Below are 19,696 nucleotides of genomic sequence, written 5' to 3'. Positions count from 1 at the left end.
TCTCAAGGAGTGTCATGTTTTGCAACTACTTTCAAACACAAGCTATTAAGTTTTTTGGTTTTTGAGACAGTCTCACTCTGTCATCCAGGCTGGAGTGTAGTGGCACCATCTCGGGTTTACAGCAATCTCCACCTCCTGGGTTCAAGCGATTCTCGTGCCTCAGCCTCCTCAGTAGCTGGGATTTCCAGGCATCACCACGTCCAACTAGTTTTTGTATTTTTAGTAGACACGGGATTTCACTATGTTGGCCAGGCTGGTCTCGAACTCCTGGCCTCAAGTGATCCGCCCACCTTGGCCTCCCAAAGTGCTGGGATTACAGGCATGAGCCACCGTGCCTGGCTGTATTAAGTCTCCTTTTGTTGCCTGCTACTGAAAACTGGCAACTGTCCCCTCAGACCAGTCAGTGAAACACAGCGCCTCTCCAACCCGCAGCAGGACAGGCCTTGTGTGTTTAGATTCCTACTTCCTTTGGAGCTGAAGGAAGTCACTGAGTGTTTCTGCTGACATGCTCCTCCCTGGCGTGTCCTTCTCCTCTTAAATGATGGTTTATGCTTTAAAAAAACAGCCAATGGAACAAAATGTTGACACGTAACCTATACCAAGGAGATGGCCTTGCCACCAAGAAGGTCCAAGTAGAACCTATTCAGGTGGATAAACAGTTTAAGAGTAATCAAGAGTTTAATGTATTTCACTTCAAAATTCCTTACGTGATTCTTTTTCTTTCAGTTGATCTGCCTTCTTAATTTCACTTCTGGTGGCATAAAAACTAGTTGGTGTTTATTAAGCAGATTTAATGATAGCGGAAATAGTCTAGAAATGAGGGTATTTGAAACAAATAAACCTGAGATCAAAAAAACAAACAAGCATTTCGTGTGTGTGTAACATTTTTTTTTTTTTTTTAAGAGATGGGGTCTCAGTATGTTGCTCAGCTGACCATTTCAAGTGTGTGTGTGTGTGTAACCTTTTTTTTTTTTAAGAAAAAAAAAAAAAAAAAAAAAAAAAAAAGGGAGAGACATGGGGTCTTGGTACGTTGCCCAGGCTGGCCTCGAAATCCTGGGCTCAAGCGATCCTCAAGCCGCATCTCCACACTATCGTGCCTGGCAGAACAGCGTATGTTTGTCTAAATAATTCCCTACTCCCTCTTTCCCAAAAATTAATAATACAAAAATCACTGTCTCGGTAGAAACAGACAGATACTAATTAAAGTCAAATTCTATTATAACCAGCATCAAGAGGTCTTCTAATGAAACTAGACTTTCACTCAGTTAAATGCTGCTGAAAAATAAGTGGGCCTTCACTTAGCAGTATGCCCACTAAGGGAATTTGTGGTAGTGGATCTGACTTATAACAAATTGGCTACTAGAGTTAAGAATCTGAAGACCTGGCTACCAAGCTTGGTAGAATCAAACCTGAACACACAGCTTCTGCTTCTTAAGACATGTATGGCCATGCGTGGTATAACATTCTGGTCAACAAGGAACCACACATATGATGGTCTCACAAGATTATAATGGAGCTGAAAATCTCCTATTGTCTAGTGACGTCCTGATGATCCTGACCCTGTGTAGGCCTAGGTTAATGTTTGTGTCTTAGTTTTTAACATGAAAGTTTAAAAAGTTAAAAACAGATTTTAATAGGAAAAAAGCTTAATAAAGAACAAAAAGAAAGTATTTTTGTACAGCTGTACAGTGTGTGTCCTAAGTGTTCTTATGAAAGAGTCAAAAGGTTTAGAATTTTTCATTTAAACATAAATTAGTAAGTTAAAAAGTTACAGTAAGCTAAGGTTAACTTCTCACTGGACAAATTTTTTTTTTTAAATAAAAGTACTATAGCCTAAGTGTAGAGTGTTTATAAAGTCAGCTTTGTTCAGTAATGTCCTAGGCCTTCACATTCACTCACCACTCATCACTGACAATCAGAGCGACTCCAGACTTGCAAGCTCCAGTCATGGTAAGCGCTCTATACAAGTGAACCTTTTTTTTTTTTTTTTTTTTTTTTTAATCTTTCCTATGCCTAGATGTGTTCAGGCACACAAATACTTAGCACTGTGTCACAACTGCCTATGGTACTCGGTTGTCACGGGCTATGCAGGTTTGGAGCCTGGGAGCAACAGGCCGTACCACTAGCCTAATGCTCTGCCACGTGTACACAACGACAAAAATCGCTAAGCGACACATGGCAGAACGCACAGCCATCGGTAAGCAACATGTTGTATAAACATGCACACCTCTTTTGTACCCCACTGTGCTTCTGACTTCCTACTTCAACTGTTTAAAAACAACCTGTGAATTATGCAGCTTTATATTTTTATTGTGAATACTTTCTACTTTAGAGCCTTAGCACTTTAAAACGTTAACTCTGGGCTGAACTCTTAACATTTTTCAAGAGCTGACCCTGGGGTACCAAAATTCTGAATAAAATCCATTTACTCAATCCAAAACAGGCATAAAAAAATGTTAAGTCACAAAATGCTTTCTTATATCTTAAGAAATATAAAAAAGAAGTAGTACACAGTGAGTACAAATCAGGGATTATCATACCAAAGGTATATGACAGAAAAAGTCCACTACACATTCACACTGTAGAGCAGAATTACTTGAACAAAAGGCAAGAAACGGAAACGTAACTTGTCAACAGAAAAGAACTGCTAACAGACACGGATTTTTCACTGAACATAAAGGCATGACACCCACTCCTCCCATCTGTTTCTGTATTGTCTTACTCTTAGATAACATTTAAGACATAGGCCGCTTTCACACATTGCTATTAACACACAAGTCATCTACCACTGTTATGGGTAACAATCTAACACCACAGTCTATCAGCCCAGTTGATGAGGCTTCACCCTAGATGTGCATCTTTTCAACTATACCTGCAATCTTTATGGCTACAGGATCCTCTGAAACTGGAACAAGCCCTTCTTTGACTTCAACCTGCTTTTCAGAAACCAGGGGAGATATGGCGGGAGGGGAATACTTAGTTTCCACATAGGCCACCGGCGAGGAGGAAGAGGGCTTAGAATCATGAAAGAGACTGGCCCAGGACTTGGGCTGGCTGACAGGAAGGGGGCCTGACGCAGAGCCCATGCCGTCAGCGGGAGGCGATGCACTCTCGGGTTTGATGGGGTCCAAGTCTATGCTTTCCGTGGTATGGAGCTCCACCCCGTTGGCAGCTGTGCCCTCACCCGAAGATTCAAGTATTTGTCCATTAGCAACTCCAAGGTTTTCAGTAGTATCGGTACCAACGCAGGGCTGAGCCCCAGCTGTCCTTGACAGGGTGTCTCTGCCAGCCTCTGCAGGGAAGCAGGACTGACCAAAATCAGCCCCAGGGCCCCCCTCCAGCTGCCCTGCAGTCCTGGTGTCACTGCCAAGAGCTCCGGGGAAAGGACTGTCAGGCACAGTGTCACTGACAGAGTCTGTGGAGTTCTGGGGGCTGTTACAAGTCCTGGGCGTAACTGATGGGGGCATGTCCCCCATAAATTCTGCATCCTCTGTGCTGACACTGTTCGGGACTGCTGAACTGGCATGGCCATTGACCAGGGCCTCTGTGGAAATATTATCATCACCACCATCTTTCAAATAGCTGTAATATCCAGGTGGCCGCTTTTTCTTCTTTTTACGCTCCCTTTGTCCAAGACCACCTGAGACACCATCATTGTCTAAAACTTCCACCTCCACATTAGAACCTCCATCCAAAGCGAGGGCAGAACCTGGGTACTGGCAGTCTATGGAGTCGTAGCTTGCTTCTTTAGTGATGCCATCAGGGGTCATTTTGGAAGTTGGACAACCGAGAATAAATTCAGGGGCCTGAGGGTTCAATGTGCTTGAAATACTGTAGCTGGAGGTTCTCGGCAAAGTGTCACTGGGTTCAATGACTTCATTGACACCAAACTCAATTCTCTGATATTCTTGTCCTGTTTAGAAAGAAAACTATTAGTTAAGAACACAGTTCTGCAAACTCTAAGTAACAGCAATTACCAACTTTCTCTTTAAAAATGAAAACCTTAAATTCTCTTCCTAATCAACAAACCTATTACATATTTTACTTACGTGGAATAATTTGCTGAAAATGAAATAACTATAAAATTATATTTAATTTGGGGATATGAAAAGCAGAAGCCCATACTTATCTTCCTAGCTAAGGAAGACTCTCAGAAAGTAAAATTAAAATAAATTTGTAATAAAAAGCAAATAATATTCTGCCAGTTTAAAAATACCGTTCAATGGAATCTGACTTTTGTATAGCTGCCTTACGCCTGAGATAAAGGAATATGTATTTTGGACAACTTAATTTTTAAAAGATCATAACAACTAACTTGGGACTTAAAACATTGTTAAATCAGCTTCTGTAATTAACACGATTTAATTCCAAAAAACTACCCAAAGAATCCTATATATACTGGATAGGAGAAATTAGCAAGTACCCATTTAAAAGCAAAAAAGATTAAACAGCAGCAGCAGCAGCAGCAAAGAATCAAGGGCCGCTTCAGAAGCCGTCTTCGGAATTCTTTAGCTCCTGGTCTCCTCCGCTGATAACCTTCAATGAAGTCTGAAAAAGGGCCCTGACGTGAACACATGCAAATGTCCTCTAAATAAATTCACACTCGATTAACTCCATAGGTGGTGAAGCCTTCCGAAAACACCAACTGATAAAGTTAGAATTGTGAACTTTTAAATCTCTCTTCGGAAGCCTTCAATACTCCCTTCCCAGTTAACTACAATCTACGTATTTCATTCATGCTAAGAAAGACTTTTTTTTTTTATAGTTCACATCTCTGAAATTAGGTTAAGTTTTAGAATCAATGGTGTCTTTCAACAGACATCAAGCATCAATGTCACCTTACAGTTGACAAGTTACACGTTTTGAAGTTAAGGAAAGGACACACGCCATATACTTCATCTTTAATGCATAAAGGTTTCTTCCAGGCTAGTATTAAGGGGCCAATTTTTTTTTTCAAGGCATATATCTCAAGAAAAGAAACTAATACCCAAAGAATGGTGTTCTACTGCAGAGGACTGAATATATTTTACCTCGGAAGGACCTCTACAAGTCTTTTTGCAGAATAAAAAATACAGACCCAGAGAGGGGCCAGTTACGTGGCAAGTGGGTGGGCAGGAGAAGGCTGGAGATCAACAGCCTCCTGAATCTTTGCAGGCTTTGGAATCACAGCCCCCAACTGTGGGGGCTGGGTGGTGGTGGCAGCACAATCCTGCCCCAACAACAGAAAGTTCCTGGAAAGTAATACTGATGACCATTACCACTAAAAGCTGTTTACATATAAAGTCATGACAATCTAATTCCTTCGGCTACCATTTATTTTTTGTTTCCTTATTTTGAAAAGAATCATCAAAGGGAAATGAATTTATTATCATGCCAAGGGCTTGACTGCCCATTTTGCTTCCAGGCATCCCCTATTCCCTGATGTTGTGAGGCTGGATTGAAATGGGGTGTGTCTGGAGAAGTGAGGAGCACGCCACGTGGAGCCTAGCCTTTGAAGGGGCTGTGGTGTACAATGTGAAATCACATTTGAGACTAGTACGTGCTGTGTCACTCAGCTTATCCGAGGCTGATGCGTTCTAAGACACGGTGCTTTCCACATCTCAACTCTCAACCTCATCCGCACATAACACGTCCTAGAATGTGGTGTAACATGAACAGAACTATTTCAATGTTATGGGTATTATCAAGCATTTACTCAACACCATGTTTGATCATCTCACTAAAGGGCAGATTCCCAGCCAGCACAGTTCCTCTTCTTCTTGAGAAACACTCACAATGGACACATATGCCTTGCACTGCATGGCAGAGCGCTCAGAGCCCAATCTGCCAGGCAGGAGAAATGAGGAAGGTCTGCAAACTTGCTTCAACAACTTAATCAATACATTAGGAAGCTGGAAACTCAGCACTCAGGTAATGCAGGCCGTGGGTCATAAAACAATGAACCAAACATGGCGTTTCTCAGAGTTTGCTCACTGCGGTATGTGCAGTACAGTGGCCTGGGCTACAAGGCAAGGAGAGAGCGACGGAAACAGACAGAGATGAGTAACACAAGGGCCCTGCTCAGAGATTCACATTTATCAGGAAGACAAATGCAAACAACTGAGAATGAAAACACGGAGGGAGGGAAGAGAAGGCTGTGAACTGCTCTAGAAAAAGAATGCTTCTGGACGCAGGACACGATGGTCAACTTCCATCAGAAACTAGAGAGGTCAGTGGAACTTACGGATCACTGAATTGGTAAGGGCAGGGTGAAGGAGTGGGATCTCAAGCTTTAGGAACATCTAACAGGCAGTGCTTGAGGTGAAGGACAAGTAATGTGATTATTACTTGTATGCCTGTATGAAAATATCTCATGTACCCCATACATATATACACCTACAATGTACCTACGAAAATTATAAAATATTAAAAAAAAAAATAGGAAAAGTGTAAAAGGGAAGCCACGATGAGGTGCCTCTGCAAAGGGCTAGGTGCAGCTGGCAGAGGTGGGAGAGAGCATAATAAAGCATCCTGAACTATTCATCCAACAAACGTACTGAGCACTTACAACATTCCAGACACTACAGGCGCAATGACAGACATGGAGGGATGGACCCTGCCACCAGCAGCTGAGCAGTCTAGAACGAGAGGCAGGTCCATGTCAGCGCCCACCGGATCTGTACAGTCCGACAGGCGCTGGAAGAGAAAGGCTTCAGAGACAACTGTGCCTGTCACTAACCGTGCAAGCTGGCGCAAGATTCCAGTTGTGTTTTTGGCAGAACAAAAGCAGGACTTAGAGGGAAGAGAGCAGAGAATGGAGAAAAAGAGCCAAGATGCAGTAGGTGAAAAGGGCTGACAGGCTGGAAGGAGGGAGTGGGGATGCAGAACTCCAGGGGCTGGGGGAGCTGGCGGTGCCTACTGCACAGGGAGGAGGGTAAACTTAAAGAGATGTGCACAGGAAAATCCTGGCACATTTGTAAGCACGGAATCAACATGTGTAGCGTGCTCACTACGTGCACAGCACACAGAGACAGAGGAAGTTCCACTGACTCAGACGCTTGAGAGGCTAAGCCATCAGCCGATTAAAAGGCAGCTCAGGAGGCCGAGCAGCCCCGCTTTTGGGTCCCCAGAGCTTCAATTACTGTCTTAGTTGTCCTAAGCTATTAGTAGATCTGCTCTTTCCCTTATGGTCTCCTACAATTCTTATAAATCTAATAATTATAATCACTCCTGATGTTACTGGAGATAAAATGTGGTTATTAGTCTTTTCAAAGTTTATACTGTAATTAAAACCCCTTTTGTAAGACTGACCATGCTAATTCAAAAGGGAATCCAAAGCCCAGCTCTCAAAGAAAAAGTGTGGCATCAGTTTCCTGGAGGCCAGTTAGGGCCTTTAAAGGGCTTCCGACTGAAAAATGATCTAAACAGGTTTGAACCGTGCAAGGGCAGCCTGCAGTAAGTAAACCACCCTGCTGGTATTCCCACACTGGGTACTTAAACAGTACAAGATCACTGCATCTCAGTAAGCCCCACCTCTGGTAAGCAGCTCAGTATCTGTGACGGGGACAAAAAAAGTAACAGACCAGGAGGTGAAGAGGTGACCCGAGTTCTCAAGAGCCAGCGACAAACCAGGACATGAATGTAAACCACAAGAACAACAGATGCAGGATACCACTTCAGTCACAAAGAACACATGCTCAGAAACCAGCCAGCGCTGGAGCCGGTAGATTGCATAGCAACAAGACAGAAAGCTCGCTTCAACTCTGCCATGTGGTGACGAAGAATAACATACCTGTTGCACTGAGAACTGTCAGGGAAAAAAGAACTCAACACCATTCCCTAAAGAAAATCTTAAATGGTTGGCCCTCTGTAGCACAGGATAAGCTTTAACACTAACTCACTAGTCAAAGTGACTCAGTGATTAAATACATTATAGTTGACAGCAAAAACTTCAAGCTGCAAAGAAACATTTATTCAAATGGGGAAACAGTGATTACAGGGAGCCTGCCCATCCAGCATGTATGGCCAAAACTCCCTTTAGGGAAATGAGGAGAGAACTAGTAGCTTACCATCAGGTAGTTTGTCCACAGCCTCTGTGCCACACAGAACTGTTCCACTGTACGGAGGGAGCTGCATAAGGAATCAGAAAACAAATTTTAATTCAACAAAATGTTAAAACAAATACATACGGTTTCATTAAGGCAACATTTCGTTAAAACTCTTTATCCATACAACTTCGCGTGCCACTACTTTTAGCAGAATAACACACGTGAAGTGTCAGTGCAATCTAAATCATCTTCATTTAAGGAAAAAGCACAATAGAAATACTTTCAGATATTTATCACTATTAAACAGACCTGGAAATGAGGGCAAAGGGTATAAAAATGAACTCTAATGAACATGTAAATCAGCTACAATAAAATGCTTCTGATACATCCTTCTTCTCACAGGATGTTAGTGACTGACCATAAAGGGCACAGACACTTTTGTTCGTGCCCTGGTGAAGATGATGCTTCCTGTCTGCGCCTCTTGTTCATGATCACTACGTTGCAACACAGCCGGCAGAGGCTGGGACCAGGTCCACAGTCGGAGAGCAGAGGAAAGCCCGCTAGAAACAAAAGCCAGGTGACTGCAGCTCCCTTTTCAACACAGTGCCTTAATTAACTAAGTTAACAGCTAGAAGTCACATTCCTTGTTTTGAAGACAGAAAGCAGAATGGGAATTATCTAGCCTCTTTATAAAAAGCTGAAAGATATCGCAACTTAAATTTTTCTTCTTCCTAGCTATTCCACAATATTTATTGGGGATAGGAAAGTTTAGGAAGGAGCTGGGCATGCCTTACATGGCCTGTAATCCCAGCACTTATGGAGGGTGAGGCAGGTGGATCACTTGAGGTCAGGAGTTTGAACCAGTCTGGCCAACATAGTAAAATCCCATCTCTACTAAAAATTAGCCAGGTGTGGTGGCACACACCTGTAATCCCAGCTACTCAGAAGGCTAAGTAGGAGAATTGCTTAAACCCAGGAGGGGTAGGTTGCAGTGAGCCAAGATCACGCCACTGCACTCCAGCCTGGGTAACCAAGTGAAGCTCTGTCTTCCTCTCCTCCCTGTCAACAAAAAAAGTTTAGGAAGAAAAGGGGTAAGGTAAGCAGACAGACAATTGCTACCTGAGGGCAGAACAAAAAAACAAAATGCCATTCAGCACTTCCCAAAGTCTGCTCACTGCAGGACAATGGCGGTGCTAGAATGGCCCCCGGTCCACAAAGATCAGAGACTGTGGCTGATTCTCATGCCCAACACTGGATGGGAACTGCCGCTGGGGTTGCTTCCTCAGCTGATTTCTCCAATGAACTCTCAGCACAAGAATTCAATAATCACAGCAGTAAAAGCTTCTCTCTGCAAGCAACCCAGTAAGTTCCATTCCCAGAGAATTATGACAAACAGGAAAACACAAGCAATTCAAAAGGAAGCCAACACCTTCAGGACTTGAGAGCTGCACTTATCTCTGTCACCCGGGGCAACCCAGGACTCATCATGCTGACACCCGAGAGAAAGAATTCTGTGTGCTGGGGGGCTACAACAGCCTTGGCACCCACGATGCAAAGACCATTCCACACACCAGCTTTTATGAGGGCAGGCACCTGGAGCAGAGAGGTGGGTCCATAAGGGTAGCGGACACAGCAGCCACATGTGTCTCAGGAAGCCTCGAATCTCATTCAAAACCCTCTGTGGTTACAAATGACAGTTTAGCAACTGACACATAGAATGCCCTCTCTTTTTCTGTTAATGACACTAGGATGCCCCCTGGTGACAGAAAGTTATATTACTTTGAGGCATAAAAAGTGCTTTGAATCATTCTTTCTTTACACAAAATCACTGTAACATCAAGAAACCATCTTCTTCTGAGTCGAAACCATTTTATTACCCTACGTATTAGAATAATGTTCTCTCCACACTTAACAGTATTCTGTTCTGCTCAGGGAGGACAGAATGCTGAAGAAAACCTCCAGACCCAAGAGACTGCGGCAGGTTAGAAAGACGTACAACTTGGAGAAGGGACCTCTTCAGCCGTCCACTTCAAACCCCAGTGCAAGGCAGAGAGCTGTTAGAACCCTGCTTGCTGTCTTCCAGCTGCCCTCCTCCTCGACATTCAACCACGGAGTGTGAACACATGCTCAACTCCCAGCCACTCCTACAGCATGCAGAAGAAAACCCCAGCAATCAGGAAGAACACAAGGATGATGCTGAGGACTAGCACTAAGTGGAGAGGCAGGACCAATGATGCTAGGTGGTGCTGACCGAGGGTGGAAAGGCCGGAGGGGCTGGACCAGTGACACCAGGCGGCACTGACTGGGCACTGAGGATGCACCCAGTCAGTGCCACCTGGTGTCACTGGACACACATTCTGTTCCTCCACCACAACTCTGAGGAGGAGGTCTTGTTATTATGGCCATCTGATAGATGAGGAAGCCAGGAGCCACTGCTAGTAAGAGGCACAGCAGGGAGCTGGTAAGAGATGACCACGTTGTAAGCCTGCTTAACACACTTCCTTGGATTTGCTAAGCTGATAAAAGAGCGAACCTGCAGGAATGCCAGATGGGTTGTGGCACTGTAGTAATGTGTGTTTTACTCTACAGGCACACAGCAGCTTTCACTCAACAAACCTCCCTCACACATCACATGCCCTTAGTCTGTGGAAACTAGATATCTAAATACACAGCAGAATAAAAGTTCAAGGATGGTTCAAAGTTCACTCATTAACTGTAAAGCTATTTGTAAGAATACAAAGTTCGAACATCAAAGCAAAGACATAAAATTCCCTACACAAATACAAAGTGAGCACTGTAAAAAACTGTAATCTAATAATAGTGATGTTAAACACGCAGTCTGAAAACAGTGCTGCAGCCTTGTGAAGAGAATACTTGGGCCCATGGCTAGGAAGGTGATGTTCTGAAGTCTCCCTCTGGGGCCACCTGTGTGCTCTGCTTTCCGTCTCAACGACTCTCATGAACCACGAAGCCCTCCTTTAAAATCCCATTTAGATACCAAATTAAGAACTGTCTCTACTCTCCCTGAGTGCCCACACACATTGTCCATAGGCAACACTCTGTTATCGGGGGTTTATTCAGTCATGGTTGGGGTGTGTGCTACTTCCAAAACTGAGATTCTAGAAACTTTAATGAATGATGAGCATTTCCACTTTATTTTTTAACATAATTAACAGCATTATGACTGGGGTTTAAACATGCTTATTAAATAAGTTGACTGTATTTTTTCCACTGGAGAAATTGATTTTTAAATCACTAGAGCACAACTCTAGAAGAGATACCAGCTACCTTTCACCTGAATCTGTTTCTTCTGATTCCACTCAATTACTAGCCACTTTATCTTGCCAGTGGCAAGCTGCCAAGCAAGCAAACTGACAGACAAGGCAGCCCTCCACTGACAGGAGTGGCGCTTGTGCAGGACGGCAGAATGCTCTTTCATCTTAACACCCCACATTTCTTAATTGTGGTTTTTCAATTTATGGCCCCAAGTAGAGACAACAATGTTTTATCAAGCTCCTAATGCCGAGAAAAAGCATATGAACATTCAGCTAGACTGTAACTGATGCCATGGTCACATGGTAGTAACACTGCATGTTTGAGTGGCAATTATTTTACCTGCAAGATAAAAGCCTAACAAACTGTGCTGCGGAAGTGATAGCCATCATCAATCACACACCCGCAGGGCCAACCACAGGCCGCCCCATGAAGTCAGAGCCTGTGTCATTGTCAACTATTATAATTCAGACTCCTGAAGAGTGGGGAAAATAACTCCATCCAATTATGTTAATTAGCCTGCATTTCCTTTTCGCAGGTTACTGTGATTTTTATAAACTCATTTTACACCCCTCCAAACGTCACTGTGTGCTCAAAAATACGAAAAACAGAAAAGCCCAAATAAGCGCAGACACACCAGGTGTTCTGAAGGTCAAACTCATTTTGATGAGACACAGTCATGCCTTCTGCACAACCTACCATCTGCACCCTTTTCATCCATTTCTGCTAACATCTGTCACTCACTAGCTACCGGACCATACATTAGCTCCCAACATTTCTGTGATGAAAATACGCGTTCTCCATTTTTTTCAATTTAAAAAACAAAAGAGAGAGTAAAGAAACAGTAGGCACGAAAGGAAAGAATGTACCCAAACCCACCAAGACTGTGTAAGCGGCAGAGCTGAAGCAACCCCATACCTCAGACTTCTGTATCACATGGAAACCCAAGTTTTCATTTGTCCACCCACTTGCAAACGGACACACACCCATTCACATGTGTACACACTTGAGAAGTATCAACTATGGTTACACTGGTGTGATGTAGGAAAAAATGTGAGACCCCCTTAACAAAAAAAAAAAAAAATTGCCCAGGCCTGGTGACACACCTGGAGTCCCAGCTACTCGGGCTGAGACAGGAGGATCACCTGACAGGCGGGGGGGGGGTGTCAAGGTTGCAGTGAGTTGTGATCGTTATCACGGCACTCTGCACTCCAGCCCAGGCAGAGTGAGATCCTGTCTCGAAAAAATAAAAATAAAAAACAAAGGGAAGGGGAAGGAAAGGAAGAAATAAAGTTAAAATAAAGTAAATAAAACGTGGAGTTTATATAGAGATAAACAAGAGGGACACCCAGAACCAGGATGTGCTACCCAGTGAGGCTGATGGGACGGCTAAGGGCTGAGTTCTCAATGAACAGTGCAGAGATGACCGCTAGGGGCGCCAGAGCAGGGAGTTTAATGCCACCTCATACACACACAAAATTCAGCGCCTCCATTTCATCTGTATCACACCCTGAAGCGTGAAAACGAAATCTGAAAACTTTTAGAAGAAAACAAGACAAATTTCTTCATTATTTCAAGGATGGAAAGATTTTCCTAAAGATATTTTTAAAACGAAAAATCCACAAACCATTAAGGAAAAAAAAAATCAATTCATTTGACATTAAAGTTAAAAATGTACTCCTTCTACCCAGCAAAAAAAAAAAAAAAAAAAAAAAAAACCCAACCCCAAAAGGGTTCCTAACATGTGAAGTTTAAAAGCCCTCATGCCAGGAAGAGATGCCTGTAAAACCAAAGATTAGTCTTAAAAACAGTAAGAAAAAAGACAGCTACTTGATTTAAAAATATGGACAAGAGATATAAATCAAGTAACTCACAGAAGAGGACATCCATATTGCCGGTAGACATGTGAAGATAATGAAATAGTGCCCAACTGTTTGTAAGCTGGGAGATATAAGTTAAAACAATGAGAATCCATTTACTAGACATCAGATAAACAAAAATTTTAAATATGCCAACAAGAAGAATTTTTATTTTTTTAATACGAGCCAGAAAACTCTAATGTACTGCTGATGGGAACGCAGACTGTAAATATCCCAGGGAGGAAATCGGCAGTCTCTAGCGAAACTAAAGCAGCTTAGTCCACAGAAGCCAGCAATTCCATTCCCAGGTCCATGTCCCAGAGGCACCCACAGAGGAGCAGGAGGACACAGGATAAAACACGTTGACCGCAGTATCTTTAACAGCGGAACTAAAGACCTAGATGGCCCTCGACTGGAAAATACGTAAGTCAATTGTGGTAGGTTCAATCAGTGGTACTAAGCACTGGAAATCAAAGAACAAGAACAAATTTATCAGCATGAAGAATATAATGTTAGCTTAGAATAAACTACAAAATGATGAATATGGTATGCCATTCATGTGACATTTTAAAGCACACAAAACACTACAATTGACTATGGTGATATACATGTATGTGATAAAAGGTGAGAACCAGTCAGGACCAGTGCTTCCCAATTTCCGCACAGTAGTTACTTCTGGGGAGAGATGGAAGAGGGGCAAAAGAGCCAACAATTGCATGTGTCAGCTTTATCTGCTTTTCAAAGTCTAACAACGTAAATAGAGCAAAATGTCAACATCGGTCAAATCTAGCGGGTAGGTTGAGGCATTTCTCATATTAGTCTCTGTATTTTCCTCTAAATAAAGAATTGGAATTCTTTATTTAGAAAAAAAATTAAAACAGAAACATAACTACTAGTTGTATCTACACATGGACTCACTAAAACATACTTTTGTCTTACCTCAACTGAAGATCGAGGAGTCACAAAGAACTGATTGAATTCATCAGGGCTAAAATCTCCAAAAATATACTGAAAAAAAATAAGAGAGTCACTGATCAGATAAAATATATAAATTACATTATTTCAAAAAATGCTACAGATTTTAACAATCCTATGCAATATTTGGGTCATAACCCCCAAGAGATCCTTTCTCAATTAAACAGAGGATCTGCAAACTCAGGATTCTAGGTTCTTTATTTAAAAAAAATACTACTGAACCTTTCCTACAAATTGTCAAAGAACACTATGAAACTGATAAAGCTTATTTTGAAACAAGTCAATTTTGTATGCCAAACTTATGAGTCCTGCTTGCAGGAGTGTTTTGGTTCACAAATACTGCCAGTTGTTCCATTTACCTTTCTGCTGACTCATGCCACTACCTCCATTTCCGTTTTCTCTGCCAAACATACTAAAGAAAAGCAGAAAACGTGGTTCAAATGGGAAGACAAGGAAATCCAAAAAAAGGAAAAAGTTAATGATCCTGATTAATGATCTTTAAAAATATCTATATAACTTTTTATTTTAAAAATGCATTTCCACAGGACACACAGATACACATATTATCAGAGAGACACAGCCCTTGTCGCAAGCCCTGATTTCACGGAATTCAGAATGTGACTTTCTGGAAAACAAAGTGGTTAAACTGCATGGATGTGAGTCTAGCAAGTTCCAATGGAGCTTGAAGAAACAAGTCACTGAGGCCTGGCACGGTGGCTCACGCCTGTCATTCCAGCACTTTGGGAGGCCGAGATGGGGGGATCGCTTAAGGTCAGGAGTTTGAGACCAGCCTGACCAACATTGTGAAACCCCCGTTTCTACTAAAAACACAAAAATTAGCGAGGTATGGTGGCGTGCACCTGTGTACTCGGCTGCTCGGGAGTCTGAGACAGGAGAATCGCTTGAACCCGGGAGGCAGGGGGTTGCAGTGAGCCAAGATCAAGCTACTGCACTCCAGCCTGGGCGACAGAACCAGACTCCATCTCAAAAAAAAAAAAAAGGCATTGAGAAGAATTAGCATGACTAGATTTCCACAATGGTGAAACATTCATTCATTCATTTAATCAATAATTATTTAGGGCCCACTAAATGCCCATGTATGATCAGTACTGGGTATAAAAATGGTAAACAGAGCGTGGTTACTCTGTTCTAATGGAACTTAACAGTCTAGTAACCTGCAGGGAAATTTACAAGCAAGTGATTCAAAAATAACCAGAAACCAGATATTACATAAATGAATAATACCCATTATTATTGTAAATGTGAATAAATGGCCACTAAATGTAATACCTTACTGGTAAAAACGCAAGGGAAAACATTTCTGGAGGGCTCTTTGACAACATCTACCAAAACTGTAAATATACATTAAGAATAAAAACGTTTTCATATAATATTTACACACACTTGAAAAAGTCCACAAAGAAATTATATGTAGATGGTAATAGTGAAGATAAACAGACCCTCAAAATGGCTCAGAAATGACCTTCTGAAACAGTCCCTGAAAGCTCACACGTTCTTCTCATCAACAACACTGGGAAAAGACATGGATTTCACTGAGACACTCACAAATCAATGGAAGGGAAAATTCTACAGGCGAAAAGGATGCAGCAAAAATCAGCACAGACTATCACAAAAAAGGAGCTATCAGAGATCAAGAAAGTGTTCACGGAAATTAGGTTACTAATTTTAAATCGCCAAATTTAAAAACTGGACAGAACGTCTTAACAGCAAAATCAGCAAGGCTATATAAACCAAAGGGCAATATTTTAAAAGTTCCGAGAAAAAAGGATTTAGTTCCTAGAATTCCAGAGCTTTTTTTTTCTCATAGAATTCTATAAATTACTTTTCAAGTGCAATAGAAAAATAACATTTTCTGTCACTCATACACCTTTTTCTTGGGGAGAGCAGAAAGGAAACTGCTTAAGAATTCCAGAAAATGAATTTGAGAGACACAAGAATGATAAAGAAGTAAAATCCAAGAAACATATGGCAGCTGTGAAATTTAATGCAAATATTAAGAATAAACAAACTAGAATCATGCTATTTTATTTAATTTTTGTTTAATATCAATAGTAGAAATGCAGCTACTCTGCACACATTGCCTATGGGGTAGCCCTGCTCTGCAAGAAGCAGTTTAAAAAAAAAAAAAAAAAAAAAAAAAAACCAAAAATGCTATATTAAAAGTTATTCATTTATCTTATGACTGTTTAAGAATGGCCTTTTAATTTAGAATGTGGGGAAGATACATAAGGATAAGAATCAAAATGTTGTGCAGGATTATTAGGTATTTTCTTTAGGAAGGTTTTCTTTCCAGACAAAGGAAAATGAACATTTTATTGTTTATTTAAATCATACTTCTAAGCACACTTTCTTATCTCAGCTCATATACAGCCTAAAGTCTTTAGATCTGGTCAGTCCAGTAAGAAAACGAAAAATCCAAATGATTTGATAAAAATCTTGGCAGTAAAGGAGGAGGGGAGGAGAAAACAGGATCCCAAGCCACTAACACACACTTCCTGTTTCAAATGCAGACACCAAGTTGCTTCAGCATGAGTCAGCGGCAAACACTCAAGTCATAAGCTGGAATGCTTAGAAAGGGTTCAGTGAAATTTTTCTCATTTTCAAATTCATTAGTTTTTCTTAATTCTTTATTTGTAATGTATTTGAGAAAATTTGCTATAGATTCTAAGTGTGCTTTTATTGTAACTTCATGTCAGTAATTTCTCCACAGACATGTATCTTCAATCTAGTAATAAAATTAACTCGGGGAAATGAGGACGATCTTTAGGTAGAGACGAGGGAGATCTTCAAGATACTATTAAAAGAAGAAAACACTCTCGGTGTAAAGAAGGTAGGAAAAGATAATATTTATTTGTGTTGCTATATATTTGTGTTAATAATTTAGATATCTGTGTCTGCATAAAGAGACACTGGAAAGATCTTCACCTTCGAGGGCAGTGGGAATGCTGAGTGGACCGGGACAGGAGTGGAGGGGATTTCTTAGCATGTCTTTTGGAGCTTTTTTTTTTGGGGGGGGGGGAACTATATACTTTATTCAAAACATTAATTATAAAAAGTAAACACAAACAACAGAAATTACAACTCTTCAAATACAACCATTTTGCACAGACATAATTTCATAAGCATGCTAGTTTCAAGATCTGACAACAGGTTACGACTTGATGAAAACATGTAACCAAAAAAATACACTATAAGTAACTGCTAATTATCAACTATACAACACTAAAGTATCATTTAACACTTGACAAATGGTTGGCCAGAGCTGTTTTGAACTCCAACTTAATTTCCTTTAACACTGACTAACATAGATCAATACATGACCCCATCAAAATAGACTGGAATCACATCCTCCTGCCACATTCAGATCTATGTTCAATCCTTAAAATGCATGAGCTTTTAAAAGTGAGCAGTTGCACTTCACCAATATTTAAAACCCGTCCTTTGAATTCTGTAACTAAAGTAACAAAGGAACCTGCCAAGAAGTCAGTGCCAAGGGTTTAAGAGCATCTCTGCAAGGCGTTCAACCTCCTAGGACACCTTGGTTAGAATTTCCATCTCCTCCTACACAATGAGTATTCCCCATATGCTCATGGCAGATAAACTACAAGTATCTTTATCCTATGTGGCAGTACATGTATCACTTATACTCAAACAGGAATTCTGATATAACCCAATAGCTACATATAAAGGAAGTTATATTTGGGGAGTTAACTAACAAATGTCAGTAAAACACAAGTCATTGTTATCACAAGCTAGGGGAATTCTAAAAATAAAATGCAGTCTCCTAGAACTGCAATGCACATTTTCAAAAATGATAAATATTTCTTTCTAGGCAAAGGAAGCTGGCGTGGTAACCATTCAAACATGAATTATCAATGATAATAATCCATACAAACAGGAAGGTTAAGACATCATTTTTGTACTTAACAATATCATATGCATCATTCAAAGTAGTACAATGAAGAAGCATTTATTATCAACACTATTCCAAAAAGATAAAGGGCTGCTTGGCCAGGCACAGTGGTTCACACTTGTAATCTCAGCACTTCGGGAAGCCAAGGTGAGCAATCACTTGATGTCAGGAGTTCAAGACCAGCCTAGCCAAAATGAAATCCCCCCTCTACTAAAAATAAAAAAATTAGCCAGGCATGGTGACAGGTACCTGTAATCCCAAATACTTGGGTGGGTAGGCATAAATTATAATTTTCATAAAACTACAAAAGGAAAAAAGACCAAATGTTTATTCAATAGCAAATACCAGCGAGTGACAATTATTTAACTAAAATGATACCTGACTAAATTTTGAAGGCATGTTTGTGACATCAAAAAGTTGATCACAGAAATTCAGGACAGCCAACTGCTACTAAAATGTTGTGGTTTCCCCATGTCCTTCAGCAAAAGCCTTCCTAATTTCCAATCAAAAGTTATTTTAGGTGTTTGGTAAAATGAGGAATGTCACCAAAATCGGGGAGGAGAAACTGCTTTTCAAAGAGGTCAACATCCTGAAAGGCTGTGGGAAACATTCAGACTACAAAATGCTAGAGACCTGACAATTTCCTCACCCTAGACTGGATCCTGTGCTGGAGGGGAAAAGTCAATGAAGGACATTATATGGTCAACTCCCAAAATTACGATATGGACAGGTTAGAAAAAACTACTGCAGCAGTGTATATTTATGAAAGTGGTAATGTTTTACCGTGGTTATTTAAGAGAATATGCCTATTTTCAGGAAATATGCATTCAAGAATCTGAGAAGTGAGGGGCCAGGGTGTATGTAATCTTCCCTCAAATATCAAAGCGTTCAGAAAAAGACTGTATGTCTGTATATTTGCATGTGTGAGCCCATGTCTGCGTGTCTGGAGTTTGTGTTCAGTGTGTGTGTGTATGTGTGGAGACAGAACTCAAGTACACACAAATGATTAAGCAAACTGGTTCATTCTTAACAACAGGTCGATCTGAGTAAAGGAGTATCTGGGGGCTCTTTGAACTATTCTTCTTTCCACAACTTTTAAAGTTTGAAGCTATTTCCAAATAAAGAGATATATATTTTTTAAAGCTAACACTGAAAATTGAGAGGTTCCGAGGAAAACCCTTAACCTCTCCTTGCGTGAGTGTTTTGTATTTTCCCTTCTTTGGAAGATTAACTTATTTCAAAGGCTGTAACATGGTGGGGGGCAACTGTAGGTGCTTGGGTAAAACAGACGAAAATAACTCTGCGTCCGACTTAACAGGACTTACAATCCAGTGGCAAAGGAAAGTCCACTGACTGCATCAATTACTTTTGCCTGTAACAGAGCAAGATAAAATAAAGGACAATTAAGCTCACGTGGGAGACTGAAAAGGAAGAGTAACTTGATTCTTTTTTGTAATGTCAAAGAAAGTGCAGAGCCTAGGACATTTTGGTGGCTGTCATAAAACTAAAATAAAAGCAGGGACCTGGAGGCCCCAGCAGCTATGGCACGCTACAGAAACTGTGACACTGCTGATGACTCTGCCCTTTCCACCGCTCCACCAACTACCATAAGGAAACACTGGGAAGCC

The 19,696-nt window shown here is 41.1% G+C and overlaps 1 protein-coding gene across 3 annotated transcripts in view; it reads right to left on the bottom strand.

Annotated features, from left to right (window-relative positions):
• The window catches only part of USP10 (ubiquitin specific peptidase 10), an 85,888-nt gene that overhangs the window by 31,861 nt on the left and 34,331 nt on the right, over positions 1–19,696 (bottom strand). For 2 of the 3 annotated variants that reach the window (XM_032284584.1, XM_032284583.1), the window contains exons 2-4: positions 14,099–14,167; positions 8,049–8,109; positions 2,873–3,913 (exon numbers count right to left, since the gene is read on the bottom strand). In XM_032284584.1, the coding sequence (XP_032140475.1) occupies positions 2,873–3,913; positions 8,049–8,109; positions 14,099–14,167 (1,171 nt within the window). Of the gene's footprint in view, positions 1–2,872; positions 3,914–8,048; positions 8,110–14,098; positions 14,168–14,493; positions 14,547–19,696 lie in introns of all 3 variants that reach the window. The other variant, XM_032284585.1, reaches the window with a different exon arrangement.

This window comes from Sapajus apella, unplaced genomic scaffold (assembly GCF_009761245.1).
Source record: "Sapajus apella isolate SASKATOON/1434 unplaced genomic scaffold, GSC_monkey_1.0 scaffold15, whole genome shotgun sequence".
Classification (NCBI taxonomy): domain Eukaryota; kingdom Metazoa; phylum Chordata; class Mammalia; order Primates; family Cebidae; genus Sapajus; species Sapajus apella.
Note: the sequence above shows the minus strand (reverse complement) of the source record. Positions and strands in the feature narration are given on the sequence as shown.